At 41.5% G+C, this 17,050-nt stretch overlaps 1 protein-coding gene across 8 annotated transcripts in view; it reads left to right on the top strand.

Moving 5' to 3' along the window:
- Positions 1 to 16,395, top strand: part of LOC129702883 (adhesion G-protein coupled receptor G2-like) — a 124,132-nt gene extending 107,737 nt beyond the window's left edge. For all 8 annotated transcript variants that reach the window (XM_055644946.1, XM_055644949.1, XM_055644953.1 and 5 more), the window contains 5 exons: positions 73 to 356; positions 4,067 to 4,168; positions 6,446 to 6,592; positions 11,355 to 11,396; positions 13,466 to 16,395. In XM_055644946.1, the coding sequence (XP_055500921.1) occupies positions 73 to 356; positions 4,067 to 4,168; positions 6,446 to 6,592; positions 11,355 to 11,368 (547 nt within the window). In that variant the 3' untranslated portion in view covers positions 11,369 to 11,396; positions 13,466 to 16,395. The remainder of the gene's footprint in view (positions 1 to 72; positions 357 to 4,066; positions 4,169 to 6,445; positions 6,593 to 11,354; positions 11,397 to 13,465) is intronic.
- Positions 16,396 to 17,050: the final 655 nt, after the last annotated feature.

Raw genomic sequence — 17,050 nt, 5'->3', positions numbered from 1 at the left:
ATAAAGGAGATGTTTGACAGTATTGAATCCTGTTTTCTTATATTTAAGGTGTGCTTTTCTTCTGTGTTTCAGCTGTTGGATCAATGATGACACCACGTTCTATGTTGCTGTAGTCGCTTATTTCTGTGTCATGTTCCTCCTGAACGTCAGTATATTTATTGTCGTGATGATTCAATTTTGCCGGATCAAAAACCAGAAGCAGCATAAAAATACAGAGAGGAACGTGTTACAGGACATGAAAAGTGTGGCGGGCCTCACCTTCCTGCTGGGCATAACCTGGGGATTTGCCTTCTTTGCATGGGAACCAGTTAACATTCCATTTATGTATCTCTTTGCCATCTTTAATACGTTGCAAGGTATGTATTAATATGTATTCATCTTTATTCATCAACAACTGAGTAACTGTGAATTGGACCCAATTCTGTTATCAAGATGTAATGATTCATTGGTTCCTGGTGGGGGAAGTCTGGGTTTTAAGGGACAGCACCATAATTCTGATCATGTTAGCAAAGTACCTCATAATTTTGATTTGTCCGCTAAATCTAGTCCTCTGTGCAATTTCCCTTTGGGTAGAGTTAACCTTGAAGGACATGTTTCTTCGTCCTCGAGTCAATCCACTGCACCTCAATAATGTTTGCTGCTCCACATATTATTATTCCAAACATTACTTGTACTGCCTCTATGCCCACAGCCTTTCCTTCAACCCTACCTTGTTTCATCAGTAAAAATAAAAATTATTGATGAAATTAATCAAGAGAGTTTATTGTCATGCATCCCAGATAGGACAATGAAATTCTTGCTTTGCTTCAGCACAACAGAATATAGTAGGCATGAATACAGAACATATCAGTGTGTCCATATACCATTATATAAATACATACACACATCAATAAATAAGCAGATAAAGTGCAAATAAACAGATAATGGTCTATTAATGTTCAGAAATTTGTTTCAGTTGAGTTTAGCAGCCTGATGGCTGTGGGGAAGTAGCTATTTCTGAACCTGGACATTGCCATCTTCAGGCTCCTGTACCTTCCACCTGAAGGTAGCGGGAAGATGAGTGTGTGGCCAGGATGGTGTGGGTCCATGATGATGCTGTCGGCCTTTTTGAGGCAGTGACTGCGATAGATCCTCTTGATGGTAGGGAGGTCAGAGCCAATGATGAACTGGGCAGTGTTTACTAGTTTTTGTAGTCTTTTCCGCTCCTGGGCGCTCAAGTTGCCAAACCAAGCCACAATGCAACCAGTCAGCATGCTCTCTACTGCACACCTGTAGAGGTTCGAGAGAGTTCTCCTTGACATACCGACTCCGTAATCTTCTCAGGAAGTAGAGTCGCTGATGTGCTTTCTTAATAATTGCATCAGTGTTCTTGGACCAGGAGAGATCTTCAGAAATATGCACGCCCAGGAATTTGAAGCTCTTGACCCTTTCAACCATCGACCTGTTGATATAGACGGGACTGTGGGTCTCCATCCTACCCCTTCCAAAGTCCACAATCAGTTCCTTGGTTTTGCTGGTGTTGAGAGCCATGTTATAGTGCTGGCACCATTTTGTTAGTCGGTCGATCTCACTTCTATACTCTAACTCGTCCCCATCAGTGATACGTCCCACAACAGTGGTGTCGTCAGCGAACTTGATGATGGAGTTCGCACTATGACTGGCTACGCTGTCATGAGTATAGAGCGAGTACAGCAGGGGGCTGAGCACGCAGCCTTGAGGTGCTCCTGTGCTGAATGTTATCGAGGCTGACACATTTCCACCAATACGAACAGTCTGTGATCTTTGAATGAGGAAGTCGAGGATCCAATTGCAGAGGGATGCACAGACCCAAGTCGGAGAGCTTGGTAACCAGCTTGGAGGGGATGATTGTATTAAATGCTGAGCTGTAGTCAATGAATAACAGCCTGACATATGAGTTTTTGTTGTCCAAGTGGTCCAGAGCGGAGTGGAGAGCCAGCGAGATCGCATCCACCGTTGATCTGTTGTGGTGGTAGGCAAACTGCATTGGGTCTAGGTTTTTGTCGAGTTAGGAGCTGATTTGCGCCATGATCAACCTCTCAAAGCACTTCATCATCACCGACGTTAGTGCCACTGATCGATAGTCGTTGAGGCACGTCACCTTGCTCTTCTTGGGCACCGGTATAATTGATGTCCTTTCAAAACAGATGCATTGAACCCTACAAAGTTTTCAGTTCTATTTGTAACCCCAGAGATTAATTGGTAATCTATGTTTCAATGTATCAAAGCTGGGGATTTTCATAGTTGGGCTGATGTAGAGTAGATAACATTATTTCAGAATCAAATGACATAGTTTTAGAAAGGAGAAGAAGAGGGTTTTGTTTATTTAGAGGGTGGTGAGTCTGTGGAATTAATTGCCACAGACGGCTGTGGAGGCCAAGTCATTGGGTATTTGTAAGGCAGAGATTCACAGATTCTGGATTAGTAAGGGTGTCAAGTGTTACGGGGAGAAGGCAGGAGAATGGGTGTTGAGAGGGAAAGATTAATCAGTCTTGATTGAACGGAGGAGTAGACTCAATGGGCTGAATGGCCTAATTCTGCTTCAATGACTTATGAATATGAATTTATGAGCATGTGTGCCAATTAGATACCAGCATAAACCAGGCCTTGCATTTATATTGCATTTTTCTCATCCCTTTGCCAATGCTTCAAAGCACTTTATGGCAGAGCCATTGTGGTAATGTCAGGAGTGGAGGATGGGGGTTCCGAAATGTTCTTATGCAATGAAACACAATGTTAGCAAGCAGTTGTAACAAGTAATAAATTGAAGTGGAATCCTTCAATTACTTTATCCTTCAATAAAGTAACCTTTATTGCCAGCAGTTTAAAGATGGTAAAATAGACAATTAATGTTATAATGGCCCCTGGTTCTGGACTCCCCCAACATTGGGAATGTTTTTCTGCATCTAGATTGTCCATTCCTTTTACAATTTTATGTTTCTATAAGATCCCCTGTCATCTTTCTAAATTCCAATGAATCCAAGCCCCGTCTTTCCATTCTTTCCTCATATGACAGTCCGGTCATACCGGGGATTAACCTCTTGAACCTATGCTGCACTCCCTCAATAGTAAGGATGTCCTTCCTCAAATTAGGAGCTCAAAACTGCACACAATACTCCAGATGTGGTCTCAACAGGGCCCTGTACAACTGCAGAAGGACCTCTTTACTCCTATACTCAAATCCTCTTGTTATGAAGGCCAACACGCCATTAGCTTTCTTCACTGCCTGCTGTACCTGCATGTTTACTTTCAGTGACTGGTGTACAAGGTCACCTAGGTCTCGTTGCACTTCCCTTTTTCCTAATATGTCACCATTGAGATAATAATCTGTCTCCTTGTTCTTGCCACCAAAGTGCATAACCTCACATTTATCTATATTATACTGCATCTGCCATGAATCTGCCCACTCACTCAACCTGTCCAAGTCACCTTGCAACCTCCTCGCATCCTCTTCACAGTTCACACTGCCACCCAGCTTTGTGTCATCTGCAAATTTGCTAGTGTTACTGTTAATCCCATCATCTAAATACCATCTAATTTTACTAATATATTATAGTCCAGATAAACTAGCTGCTCTCCTTCCCAGCACCGAACTTTGCAACTTGGACCAATCCTTTTACTGCTATTCAAATGTGTACTTTAATAATTGACTCCACCATCTTCCCCAACACCAATCCTTTGTTGAAAGTGGGATCACTTAGCTCCCTAGATGTTCACTCCCCCCATTGCCCTCCTTGCCTGCCATTCTGACAGGGACCCGTTTATCCCTACTTTTGGATAAGGGTCTTGGGCCTGCCCCCACTTTGGCCTTCATCACGCGACAGGCCGTTGGCGCGCGCGAAGATTTTGTTTGCTACAAAAATTTCGGAGCCCCGCACGATGTCGCGCTGATAGTAGAAGTGGGGGCGGAACTACATACCCCTCCGCGCTTCTCAGTAATCGTGTAATTTGCGTGCCAAGGAGACGTAAGCAGAAAGAATGCTACCAAGTCATTCACGGCTGGTCACCAGACAAGAGGCTAACTACCTTATGTTTTATTTTTGCACAGGAGCTTTTATCTTCGCTTTTCACTGCCTATCCAAAGAAAATGTTCAGAAACAGTGGAGGAGGTATCTATGCTGCGGCAAGCTGAGGTTGGCGGAAAATTCAGGTACAAAAGCAACTCGGATAATAAACTCAGAGAGTGGTCACATCGATTAGTGTTCAACAACTACCTTGTAACCCCCACGAGGGGAATGTGTGTGTGTGTGTACCTGTGTGTACATGTCTGTGTGTGTGTATGTCCGTGTTTGTATTTGTATGTGTGCGTGTCTGTGTGCGTGCGCGTTTGTGTGTGTGTCTGTGTGCATGACTGTGTATTTGTGTGTGTGTGTGTATGTGTGCGTGTATGTTTGTGTATGTCTGTGTATGTGAGTGTATGTCTGTGTTTGTGCGTGTATTTGTGTGCATGTGTGTCACTGGATATAAATTATTTAAACCCTATCCCATACACTTTTAACATGATTTGTTCACTAATATTTTTGAAGACTGTATTGTCACAGATTTCAAATTAATTGCTGAAAAATCTTGAACTTAATATCTTCAGGAGCACAGACAAAGCTCAGCTTCAAGCTTGGCATCATTTTTATAATTACCAGTGATGTCAAGATTTGCATTCCTGTAGCCAAAAATCATACAGTACTTATCACTTCCAGAAAATGCTTGCCCTTTATGTAATTTTGTAGCAGTGCGACAAACCAAGCCCATTAGTTCATCAGTTGAACTTTGCAATCACCGTAAAGAAAATATTGTGCATCAAGTTTAACCAGTGAAATAATTCTTATTAACCAATTAACCGCATGTAAATAAGAAGAACTAGTTTATGAGAAGCATTCCTCACACCTGGATTAACACCTGAATTTATACTGTGAAGCAATTTTAAGGATGCCATCAATGATTTAGCTAATTCCTGCCTTTATACAATAATAAAGGCTAGAAAGAGAATAAAAAGCTAAATAGAAAGCTCATCCGAGAAAGCATGTTGAGCAATGGATTGATTATTTCCTGTGTACGGCAGCCCTGATTGTGGGGTATTCTTCACTGATATCAGTTCTCTGCCTTCTAACTGAAGAGGTTATATTTTATTAAACAGCACAATAACACAGATGGTAGTGATGCTGTCACACAGCGACTGACACCCTGGTTCAATACTGACCTCAGGTGCTGTGTGTATGGAGTTTGCACGTTCTTCCCGTGAGCACCTGGATTTCCTCCAGGTGTCCGGTCTCCTCCATATTCCAAAGACGTGTGAGTTGGTATGTTAATTCGCCTCTGTAAATGGCCACTAATGTGCAGGGAGTGGATAAAAAGGTGGAATAACAGAGCCGGTGTGAAAAGGTGATCAATGCTCAGCATGGGCTCATTGGGCTGAAGTGCCTGGTTCCATTCTGTACCTCTAAAGTAAAATGGCTGAAGCTGTTTCAGAGTTGGGTAAAAATTATACTCTGTGGGCCAAAGGGCTTGTTTTCAGACTGTATTTTTCATTCAATCAGCCAAAAACAGTGTCTTAAAGATAGTGGAGTCAGGAGATATGGGGAGAAGGCAGGAACGGGGTACTGATTGGGGATGATCAGCCATGATCACATTGAATGGCGGTGCTACCTCGAAGGGCTGAATGGACTACTCCTGCACCTATTGTCTATTGTCTAAAGTTGTTTTGAAAATCTGGTTAGGAAGAAAGACCGCAAATTCACAAATGGTTATTGAGCATTGAGAGCTGCTTCCACGTCTTTTGGGCTGATTTGCCTGTCTTTTTGGTTTTGCATTGGCCTTAAAATTAGGTCTGGAGCTGCTGTGGCAATGATACAGCCCTGGCTGTCAAAAGCACCAGCCTGTTTCAGGAGATAAGCCCTTTTGATTGGGTTCTCTGGCGTAAGAATAATAGATATCCGCTTTAGGATGCGCCTTGGTGGTGACTGTTTCTGTTCAATCTCAACTGTGAAACTGTTAACCACCAAGTTTTGCTTTCATTTTGGCATCCTTCAGGTTCCACGTCAAACTGAGGTCTTCCAAAATAAATTTTAGGAACCTCTGCTAGAATAAATCAAAATTGGCACCTAGGCTTTCAAAACATTTCCTGTCTGATTTTCATAGGCCTAGATCTTCAGCTATTTTTTTTCAAGCTCACTTCTTAGAGTCAGTTGAGTAGTTTTGATCTTTGAGTATAATACAATCAACAGTGATTCTCCCACTTGTAACATGTCTCTCTAACCGAAGGATCAAAGGGGAGAGATGCAGACTCAGGCACTGATCTAACATTAACTAACCCCCTGAGTTTAAAATATCCAAATGAACGTGGGTAAAACATAAAAGGTGGTAATTTTGATGGATAAAGGTAAGCAGCAATACATTGGTCAATTATTTAAAAATGCTATGGTTTGTTTTGTAGATTGGAGCAGAACGGCAACGAATAATACAAAGAAGCTGCAGCCCCTGGTCCAAGCTATATCATTGTCTTCGACGTCGAATAGCTCCTTACAGTCTAACTCCTCCTTATTTCTAGTTCAAGAGTACGGCAAACATCCCAAAATGAACGGTGCGTATGGTTGACTATGTAGGCCTGGGGTTTATGTGGATTAAATAGATTAATGGGCTCTGGATCGTTTCCAGATTAATCTCAGTGTTAAATCTGTTCGATAACAATGCTAGGAAACATGATGGGTTTGTATTTAATTTCGGAACTAATGCAAGAAAGATTAATATTACTCGGTATGTGTAATTCTTAAAGTGCAGCCAGAAAATCTTATTTTAAGAAAGGGCGTTCCCGTGAAAATCACATTGGGTGAAGCAGCTACAGACATTTGTTTTGTTCCCCTTAAAGTGGAAAGCACGAAGATATGGTTTAGCAACAGAAGCCTTATTGATGAATCTTAAGAGCCAAACACTTATTTTTCACTGATTTTAAGAATAAAAAAAGCACCCGGGGTCTTACAGCACCAGAGATCTAGTTTCGACCCTGACTACGGGTGCGTGTCTCTATGGAGTTTGTACGTTCTCCGTGTGACTTGATTGGGTTTACTCCAGGTGCTCTGGTTTCCACCCACACTCCAATGACGTTTATAGGTTAATTGGCTTTGGTAAATTGTAATTGGATTGCAGGGTAATGTTAGGGTGCGGAGATCGCCGGTCGGCACGGACTTGGTGGGCCAAAGGATCTGTTTCCACACTGTACCTCTAAACAAATCTAGACTAAACTAAACTAAACTGAACAAAACTGAGAAAGAGCCACTTTGTGTTCTATGGAATATAAACAGTCAGTTCAATTGTACTCTTATTCCCAGTTTGCTCCAACACATGAAACATAAACCTGGTCTTTCAACCGAGAAACATTGTCTACATAGGTAACATAAACTGAATATATTTAACACAGAGAAAGAGCTGGTCTGGCAATTCTTCCCTTCCACAGAACCATCAATGCTCAATAAAAGGGCTGCAAAGCACTTTGCCAGTCTGATCATCGTAGATGAGCCGCCGGTTATATATTGTGATCCTATGCTATCATGGGTGAGAAAAGACTCCTGTGTGCGCCAGTGCCTATAAACAGTTTTACAGTTCATTTGTTAAAGAAACAAGATGCTGCTCTGCTTCATTTTATTTTCCTCGAGGACATTAAAAATCGCATGCTTGAAATTTAACATCTATAGAAGTAGCATCAAAAGTAAACAAATAACTCCCAAGTTAAGTCCCATTTTATATCAAACAGACCATACCGTGTTCAAATGTTTTTTAAAGTTGAAGGTTTGTTTATGTCAAAGCCCAGATGTTAATTGGAAACAAATTAACATGGTATTGGGGGTTCAGTATTGATGCGGATAGAGAACTGGCTGGCAAACAGGAAGCAAAGAGTGGGAGTAAACGGGTCCTTTTCACAATGGCGGGCAGTGACTAGTGGGGTACCGCAAGGTTCAGTGCTGGGACCCCAGCTATTTACAATATATATTAATGATCTGGATGAGGGAATTGAAGGCAATATCTCCAAGTTTGCGGATGACACTAAGCTGGGGGGCAGTGTTAGCTGTGAGGAGGATGCTAGGAGACTGCAAGGTGACTTGGATAGGCTGGGTGAGTGGACAAATGTTTGGCAGATGCAGTATAATGTGGATAAATGCGAGATTATCCATTTTGGTGGCAAAAACAGGAAAGCAGACTATTATCTAAATGGTGGCCGATTAGGAAAAGGGGAGATGCAGCGAGACCTGGGTGTCAAAACTGTACGCAATACTCCAGGTGTGGTCTCCAAATCTGAGGAAGGACATTATTGCCATAGAGGGAGTGCAGAGAAGGTTCACCAGACTGATTCCTGGGATGTCAGGACTGTCTTATGAAGAAAGACTGGATAGACTTGGTTTATACTATAACCATATAACCATATAACAATTACAGCATGGAAACAGGCCATCTCGGCCCTACAAGTCCGTGCCGAACAACTTTTTTTTTTCCCTTAGTCCCACCTGCCTGCACTCATACCATAACCCTCCATTCCCTTCTCATCCATATGCCTATCCAATTTATTTTTAAATGATACCAATGAACCTGCCTCCACCACTTCCACTGGAAGCTCATTCCACACCACTACCACTCTATGAGTAAAGAAGTTCCCCCTCGTATTACCCCTAAACTTCTGTCCCTTAATTCTGAAGTCATGTCCTCTTGTTTGAATCTTCCCTATTCTCAAAGGAAAAGCTTGTCCACATCAACTCTGTCTATCCCTCTCATCATTTTAAAGACCTCTATCAAGTCCCCCCCCCCCCCCTTAACCTTCTGCGCTCCAGAGAATAAAGACCTAACTTATTCAACCTATCTCTAGAATTTAGGAGATTGAGAGGGGATCTTATAGAAACTTACAAAATTCTTAAGGGGTTGGACAGGCTAGATGCAGGAAGATTGTTCCCGATGTTGGGGAAGTCCAGGACGAGGGGTCACAGCTTAAGGATAAGGGGGAAATCCTTTAAAACCGCGATGAGAAAAACTTTTTTCACACAGAGTGGTGAATCTCTGGAACTCTCTGCCACAGAGGGTAGTTGAGGCCAGTTCATTGGCTATATTTAAGAGGGTGTTAGATGTGGCCCTTGTGGCTAAGGGGATCAGGGGGTATGGAGAGAAGGCAGGTACGGGATACTGAGTTGGATGATCAGCCATGATCATATTGAATGGCGGTGCAGGCTCGAAGGGCCGAATGGCCTACTCCTGCACCTAATTTCTATGTTTCTAAATGGAAATACTCTGGTTCCATTGACTTGACTATAAGGTAACCATGCCAATGAACTGGGCTGCACAAATTTATTCACTGTTCTTATTAGAATTTGAGTTCACTTGGACTGGTAGAGTAGGTATTAATGAGCATCAAGGCAGCCAAGTCATGGTTTCGTGTTCCTTCTGCTAGTAAGGATAATTATATCGAATAGAGCAAATTTAGTCAAGGGAAGACTGCGCAAATTAATTTTGTTTGTCATTCCAAATATATGTTCTTTGGAAACACAAATTTGTGACTAGCCCTATTATTAATTTAGATTTCCTGCAGATATGTGACTATGAGATCAATTATATTGTTGCCCGTGGGTTCTATCTTAATATTGCTGTTCAGTATTGCAAATGAACATGCTGGCCATCAAGCAGTGTTTAATGATGGTGAACAACACCCAGCTAACAGTAGTTGCAGCTACAATAAAATTGTTACCGCATAGCAGGCATGGTTCTCAAAAGTGTAATTACACATAGTGTACACAATCTCATAGCAACAAAAAATTCCACAATTCCATATTATTTTAAATTAATTTCCATATAATTAGTAGCTAAACAATAAAACACATATAAGTCAGCAACACTATATTTAGTTAAATGTAGTTATATTCTTTTTGGATCTTTTCAGCTACAGTATAAACTCAATTTAACAATCCAATACTGATAAACCCAATAAATGACATGTTGAAGGTGTTTCAATCTTACAGTTTGAAGTAAAAAATTACTTTAAATGTATATTGTAATTGATTTTATTGATTTTATTAGCCAAGTATGAAACCAAAATTATGCAAATTACACAAGGAATCTGATTTGCCATAGTTATACCAAAAAAAAACAACAAAACACGCAGCCACATAAACATTTAATATAAACATCGTTCACAGTGGCTCCTCCACATTCCTCACTGTGATGAAAGGCAATAAAGTGTATAGCCAAGAACATGGCAAATCACTTATTTATAAATTTCCATAGTAAACCCCACATTTATCACACATCCTGCACATCTGCCAATTATCCCGCCTCACCTGTATCCACCCAGCACAGGCCAGATTTTCCTCACTCATTCCCAGTACCAATTTTCTCACTTTTACCCCATCAGTCTGAAGAAGGATCCTGATCCAAAATGTTGTCTGTCCATTTACCTCCACAGAGGCTGCCTAACCCCTTGAGTTCCTCTGCACTCTTTTTTTGCTCTATCATATACAACCACATTTATTAACTATTATAGTGATTGAAATTATATATTGTTTTAAAGTATTTCCAAAAATCGTAAACCCAATAATAATAACATCAACATTTTTTTTTTCCCATTGCTTCTTGTTCATACCCCATCTCACGTCGCAGTCTCCCTGTGACACCCTGGTCAGTGGGCCTATAGTGTGGGAAAGTCATTTGCTCTGACCTTCCCTCTCCTGTTGGCCCCTCCTGCATGCAGCACACCCATTGTGGTTCTCAACATCTTTGCTGCAGTTCAATACATACCACATTAATCACGTACAGGCCCATCACTGATTTTCCAGCAGCTAACAGTCCGGCACCTCCTTTAATCCTGACAAAATCACGAGAGTGCACTTGAACCCCCCCCCCCCCCCCCGAAGAAAATGTGGCAGCTCTACCGGGTCAGGAGGCCGATCTAGACCTCATCGGGACTTCTATGGCCGATCGGTGGGTCGAGTCTATCCCTCAGTGGCTGGGGTTCTGGAACTTGGGCAGATCCATTCCCATAGCCCACTTCTGAAGCCAGCTTTGCGGGCCGGTATCCCGCACTCTCCACCCCTATGGCCTAGGTAGATGGTTCTGGTATTGTTCGACTCCTCTCTGAGCCCGTGACCTCAGTTGGTCCAGCAAAACTGATAATCCAGCAAGCCTCTGGAACCTAAGGTGCTGGAAAATCAGTGGTGGACCTGTATTGAAGTTATTTACATGAGAATTAATAATCTGAGTGTCTATGTATATACAGTACATACTGTGAGTCGGGCAAACTGGGGAGGATGTCTACTGTGTGTCAGGAAACATTTGAACGATGAGTGATTTGATTTTCTGCTTGTGTTCTGCAGGTGCTAAGTTTTAAAGCAGTCACTTCACAGTGCCTCAAGCATGTAAGTTCATTCTGGTTGAGATGTATTGAAACAATTGCTTGGATTTATTAGATTCATATCTTAATACTCAAGTATCCAATAAAGTATGGTTAGGAAGACTGTAGCTCAGTGAATGGGATTGTACAAAAACCTGTGATTAAACCTGGAGTGTAATGCAGGAAAGAGAAGGAATTAAGGAATGATAAGGGTTGTCTGTAACATGTGAGGACTGGGCAACCTACTTTAGGAAGCTTTTGTTAAATTTGATTTTTACTGGAGAAACCAATAGTGGAAGATCTAAGAATTTCATTCAGTAGAGAAGGCGTAGGACCTGCTTACCCTGACAGTACTCAGTTGGAATCCATGAGCGGCACTGAATCTGACAGTACAAAAAGTTTCATTCTGCAGTAATTGTCACACCACTCAGTGTGCTGGATCAGCATCCTGCTGCTTTCCTCAGTGTCTGCATGAGGGGAAATTCAATCACAACGCCTTCTGAATATCCAATCACAATGCCAATCCAATATTTCTATGAGTGTGTGGTGACAAAGGATGATTTGTGGATGCACACACAAATCATCAATCCATTTTGAGTGGTGGTGAGTGAGGGAAGAGGGAGGGGAATATTTGTTTTTCAAGTTCCCCTTGCCTTAAACTTTCTCAGAGGTTTGAATGCAACCCCAACTAGTTTCCCATTTGGGTGGCATGATGGAGCAGCGGTAGAGCTGCTGTCTGTATTATGTTTGTATGTTCTTCCCGTGACCCCGTGGGTTTTCTCCTGGAGCTCCGGTTTCCTCCCACACTCCAAAGACGTACAGGTTTGAGTTTAAAAAATGGTAAATTGTCCCTAGTGCGTTGGATAGTGCCAGTGTACGGGGTGATCACTGGATGGCACGGACTCAGTGGGCTGAAGAGCCTGTTTCTGCGCTGTATCTCTAAAGTCTAAACTGTAACCTAAATTAGGGAAGTTCAACAACTATGGAAGGCACTGCTTGTGGACAAAGAGGAGCCAATCGGCTATTGCAAGTGGGAAAATTCTCCCCAACCCTCACAAATCCACGATCTCACATCCTCCAGACTTTTAATTTGTTGTTGTACTCTCCCCTTCATACCCCAATTCATCATCATGACCTCCAGCATCCTACAACGGGTCCCAGTTGCCGGACATTGTCTCCATCTTTGGACTTTCACCCAAGGCTCTCCAGCTCAACTAATGGCCAGACAACGAGCCTGTCTATAGTCTAAAAGACATAGTACAAGAAAAGACAATACAGTATAGTCCGTTCAATAAATTCAGCAATATCTCTATGTTTGCAATATTTCATTACTACCTTCCCTCCAGCAGTTGTTCTCCATCCTCTTGCACAATAGCCAGGGCTTGTCCAACTATATCATGGGTCTCAACCCGAAACGTCACCTATTACTTTTCTCCAGAGATGTTGTCTGACCTGCTGAGTTATTTCAGCATTTTGTGTCTATCTTGGTATTTGTTAATTATAGTGACTATGTTACGAACCAGAATGCATACAGTATTACTGTTAGTTTCCAACCCAATACTATTCAAGCATTCTATATCACTATGGCAAGCCTGACACACCTTTCAAAGATATATGGCCATTCTCCTATCCATCCTTCCCTCATCTTCTCTGCAACTGAAAACTCTTATTTCTTCCTCTCATTCCCCAGTTTTGAAGAAGGGTCTTTGACCCAAAATGTTCACTGTTTTTATTTCAGGTCTTCGAGTTACAGTAAACTAAACTGGAGCAAAATGCTACTGTCTGATGGATTTTGCCCTTAGATATATATATATGTGTGATACAATTGATACAATATATGTGCCCTAAGTATAAAAGGCACATATATTGTATCAATCACACAGCTTGCCTGCAGATTTGTGTACATTTGCATAAAAAATTCAGATGGAATCTACCATCAGTTTGTATGTATGTGTGATACAATTGATACAATATATGTGCCCTAAGTATAAAAGGCATATATTTTGCCTGCAGATTTGTGTACATTTGCATAAAAAATTCAGATGGAATCTACCATCAGTTTGTATGTAATGCTTTTACTCTGATTAATTTAAGGAAATTTGCTGCTGTGACTGAGAAAATATGCCCTTCCCTACTTGCCAAGAAACTTCTAGTCAAATGTGGATCTTGAAGTGAGGCATGGACCACAAAATAGACCCCACACGAGGGAGCATTTGAGGAACCATGAATGAATGTGGAAACCAACCAACTTTATGAGAAGTTCCCAAAATATTTTTTTAACAAAGGTTTCATAGATGACATGCCAATGCATATCCAACATAACAGAGGTGGCAAACTGGATCTTCCTGAATAAACATTGGAATGTACAGTGCAATCTTGATTCCAGAGAGAAGTTTGAACTAAAGACTTGATTGCATTTTGTTGCATATCCTTAGATCTTTATGGCTTAATGGCCGGTGTCTGCAAAACTATTTTAAACAGTGTGACATTTTTGCAGTTCTTATTAGCTGTAATGAGATTTTATGCACAAGGCAAATCTTTCTATGTTATTTTGTGGATGTTAATTTTAATGATAAAAGACAATTAGTTGGTGTTTATAATTGTGAGAACCTTGCTGCAAATCGCCCGTTATGAAGTCACTAGCTGCTGTTGAGATTTGACCCAAATGCTGACAAACTGCAGAGTTATAAATGTATATATGAAGTTGATATTGCAGTACTAGTTTCGTGGTGTGGTTGAATATTTATTTTTTGATAACTTCAGGTGATAGTTGATCAGAGCCAGACTGATTACACCTGATAATATCATTTATTTGCAGTTATCTGGTGCAGAATCAGTCAGGAGGCCTCTGTGAGGTCCATCAGGATTCTTTTGTATAATCGTACCCATTAATGAGTTCCTTCAACACGATCTTAGGCCAGCAATAGGGATACAACTAACAAAACCAACCCTGCTGCATCTTTCCTAATGTCTTTCACGAGTTTCCATGTGCTAGATTATTTGGAATGTTTGGGATTATTTATCCTGTCTGCACCATGTCAATGTATGAATGAAGCAATGGTATTGTCACCCATTCTTAAACTTTCAATTAAGCAGATTTAACTTTAAATTTCCACATATTCGTAGTTCAAGAGACCAACAGATTGGTTCATAGTTCTGCTCCATAAAGTATGCTTTCAATAACATTGCACTCTTCCATCCACTCCTAATGTTGTGCATGCCTGGTTGCCCAAATTAATTACTGTTTTGAGTCTATTTATTCTTCCCTAAGATTGCAGGGTTCCCTTAGTTAATTATCTATGTGTACAGCAATATATTGAGCGGATTTATAAGCGTAGAGGAAACTGAACTAAATAGAGTGCTGCATCTCAGGTGGCCATGTAAAAATTTCAGCTAGTCGCTTTTGTGATGTTTAGCAGGAGCAGACACTAGTTCAGTCTCAGCTGTTTTTCCTAAAGTCACAATATTGCCCAGACTGTGTATTGAACTGCAAAGAAATTTCAGAAATAAATTACAATGCAGAGCCGCTAGATTATTATGCATTCAAAATATGCATTATGCAAGCAATCAAAAACAGATTTCTAACCCAAAGAATATCTTAGATGGATCCTAACTCTCTTGGACTCCAACTCCTCACCCCCACCCCATCCCCATTAATAATCAGACCAAAAAAAAAAAAAATAGACGTAGCACAACGTTAGGGATGAAGGTCCCAAATCCATTGTCCCAAACCCTCAGGGATGAATGAGCATTATCCACTATAACTGAGAGTTTTGTAGTCCTGTGTACATCCTTGCCTACCAACATGCTTCACAGCTGCCAGTCAATTATGCCAGGAAACCCAACAAGACTGATCCCCTCTCCCGTATCACATGGCTGTGTGTTTGTGCCACAGTGCGGTGTCAGAAAACTTGCAGGGAAGACTGGGAGTTATGGCCACCGACAAACTCAGTGTGATCTGCCCCACTATTTTGTTGCCAGCTTGGTTGCAAACACTGCAAACTGCATGACCGAACTACACTACATAATATCAGTTCCACTACTGTACTTGTACCACCTGGGCACCCCTGTTCAGTGGCAATTGGAAAATGAGCAAATACTAAAAGGTACTAAATACTAAACTAAAAGATTTAAAAATATATATAACAGTAGTGGGGGAAGAAGAAACTTGATCTTTAAGGAGACCATTCTAACTTTGGGTGATAGTGCCTGCCCACGTTAGTGCCTGCCCATTGACACCAGGAGTAACTTACAGTGGACAGTGAATGATACCCACATATCTTTGAGAGTTTAGTTTAGAGATATAGCGCAGAAACAGGTACTTTGGCCCACCGAGTCCTCACCAACCAGCGATCCACACACATTAACACTACTCGACATACAATTGGGGACAATTTTTATATTTACACCGCCAATTAGCCCACAAATCTTTGGAGTGTGGGAGGAAACTGAAGATCTCGGAGAAAACCCACGTAGGTCACGGTGAGGACATACAAATTCCATACAGACGGCACCCCTATTCAGGATTGAACCCAGGTCCCTGGCGCTGTAAGGCAGTAGCTCTACCGCTACGCCACCGTGCTGCCAATCTTTGGGATGTGTGAGAAAACCAAAACCTCTGGAAGCTGAGTCAAAAGGAGAACAGGCAAACTTCACACAGGCAGCACCTGAGGTCAGGATTGAACCTGGCTCGCTGGAGCTATGAGGCAACAAAGCCAACCATTGCACTACCGTGCCTCCAATCCTAGACTTAGTAGCAATACTGCTTTTAAATAAGCATCCTGTAAGTAAGATTATTTAGCGTTTTGTAATATTTAACAACCCTGTGAAATTAAGATGATCATGCTAATCCATAAATTTGGATAAGGTATAAATACCGAGTGCATCCTTCGATGCTCGGTATTGCTTTAAAGCTCATCGGTGACCAGATATGTTAAGTATTATTGTCGATCCAATGTAAGAAAATCAATATGAATGATGACGGATAACTGTATATTCTTTTCATGAAAAATAAATCAATTACAGATCTCTTCATGTGTGTTAAGAAAGATTTTTTTAGGATGGCCAGTTAAATAAATTGTGCTGCTTAAAGAGAAATGTACATGTGAAATTCTACAGCAGTCAACACAATGGTGCAGGTCCTGCACCCTTAACTAATTTAACAGCTTTTCCTCTTTACCCTTAAGTTTATTATTTGTCATGTTTACCAAGGTACGGTGACAAAATTAGTTTGCATGCTAGTGAATGAAATTAGATAATACAATACTGTGGCAGCATACTTGCTACACGAACCCTCGGCAGTCGGGGGTAGGGTCACGTGACTGGGCATTGGCATGGAGGAGTTGTCACAGGGTATAGGGGTGTGTCTTAGTATATATAACGAACCCCGGGTCAATCCTCTCTCTCTCTCACTTCGAGCTGACCAGCTCTCTTCGCTCTTTGGGTGAGTGTCCTGCCACCGCAGCAAGAGCTCAGCTCCAGCCCACAAGGCAACAGCCTCGCAACAGCAACAATGACATGTATATCTAACCTATAATGCCTGAATAAACATAGAAACATAGAAATTAGGTGCAGGAGTAGGCCATTCGGCCCTTCAAGCCTGCACCGCCATTCAATATGATCATGGCTGATCATCCAACTCAGTATCCCGTACCTGCCTTCTCTCAATACCCCCTGATC

Source organism: Leucoraja erinacea, chromosome 13 (genome assembly GCF_028641065.1).
Source record: "Leucoraja erinacea ecotype New England chromosome 13, Leri_hhj_1, whole genome shotgun sequence".
NCBI classification, from domain to species: Eukaryota; Metazoa; Chordata; class Chondrichthyes; order Rajiformes; family Rajidae; genus Leucoraja; species Leucoraja erinaceus.
This window is presented reverse-complemented; position numbering and strand designations above follow the sequence as displayed.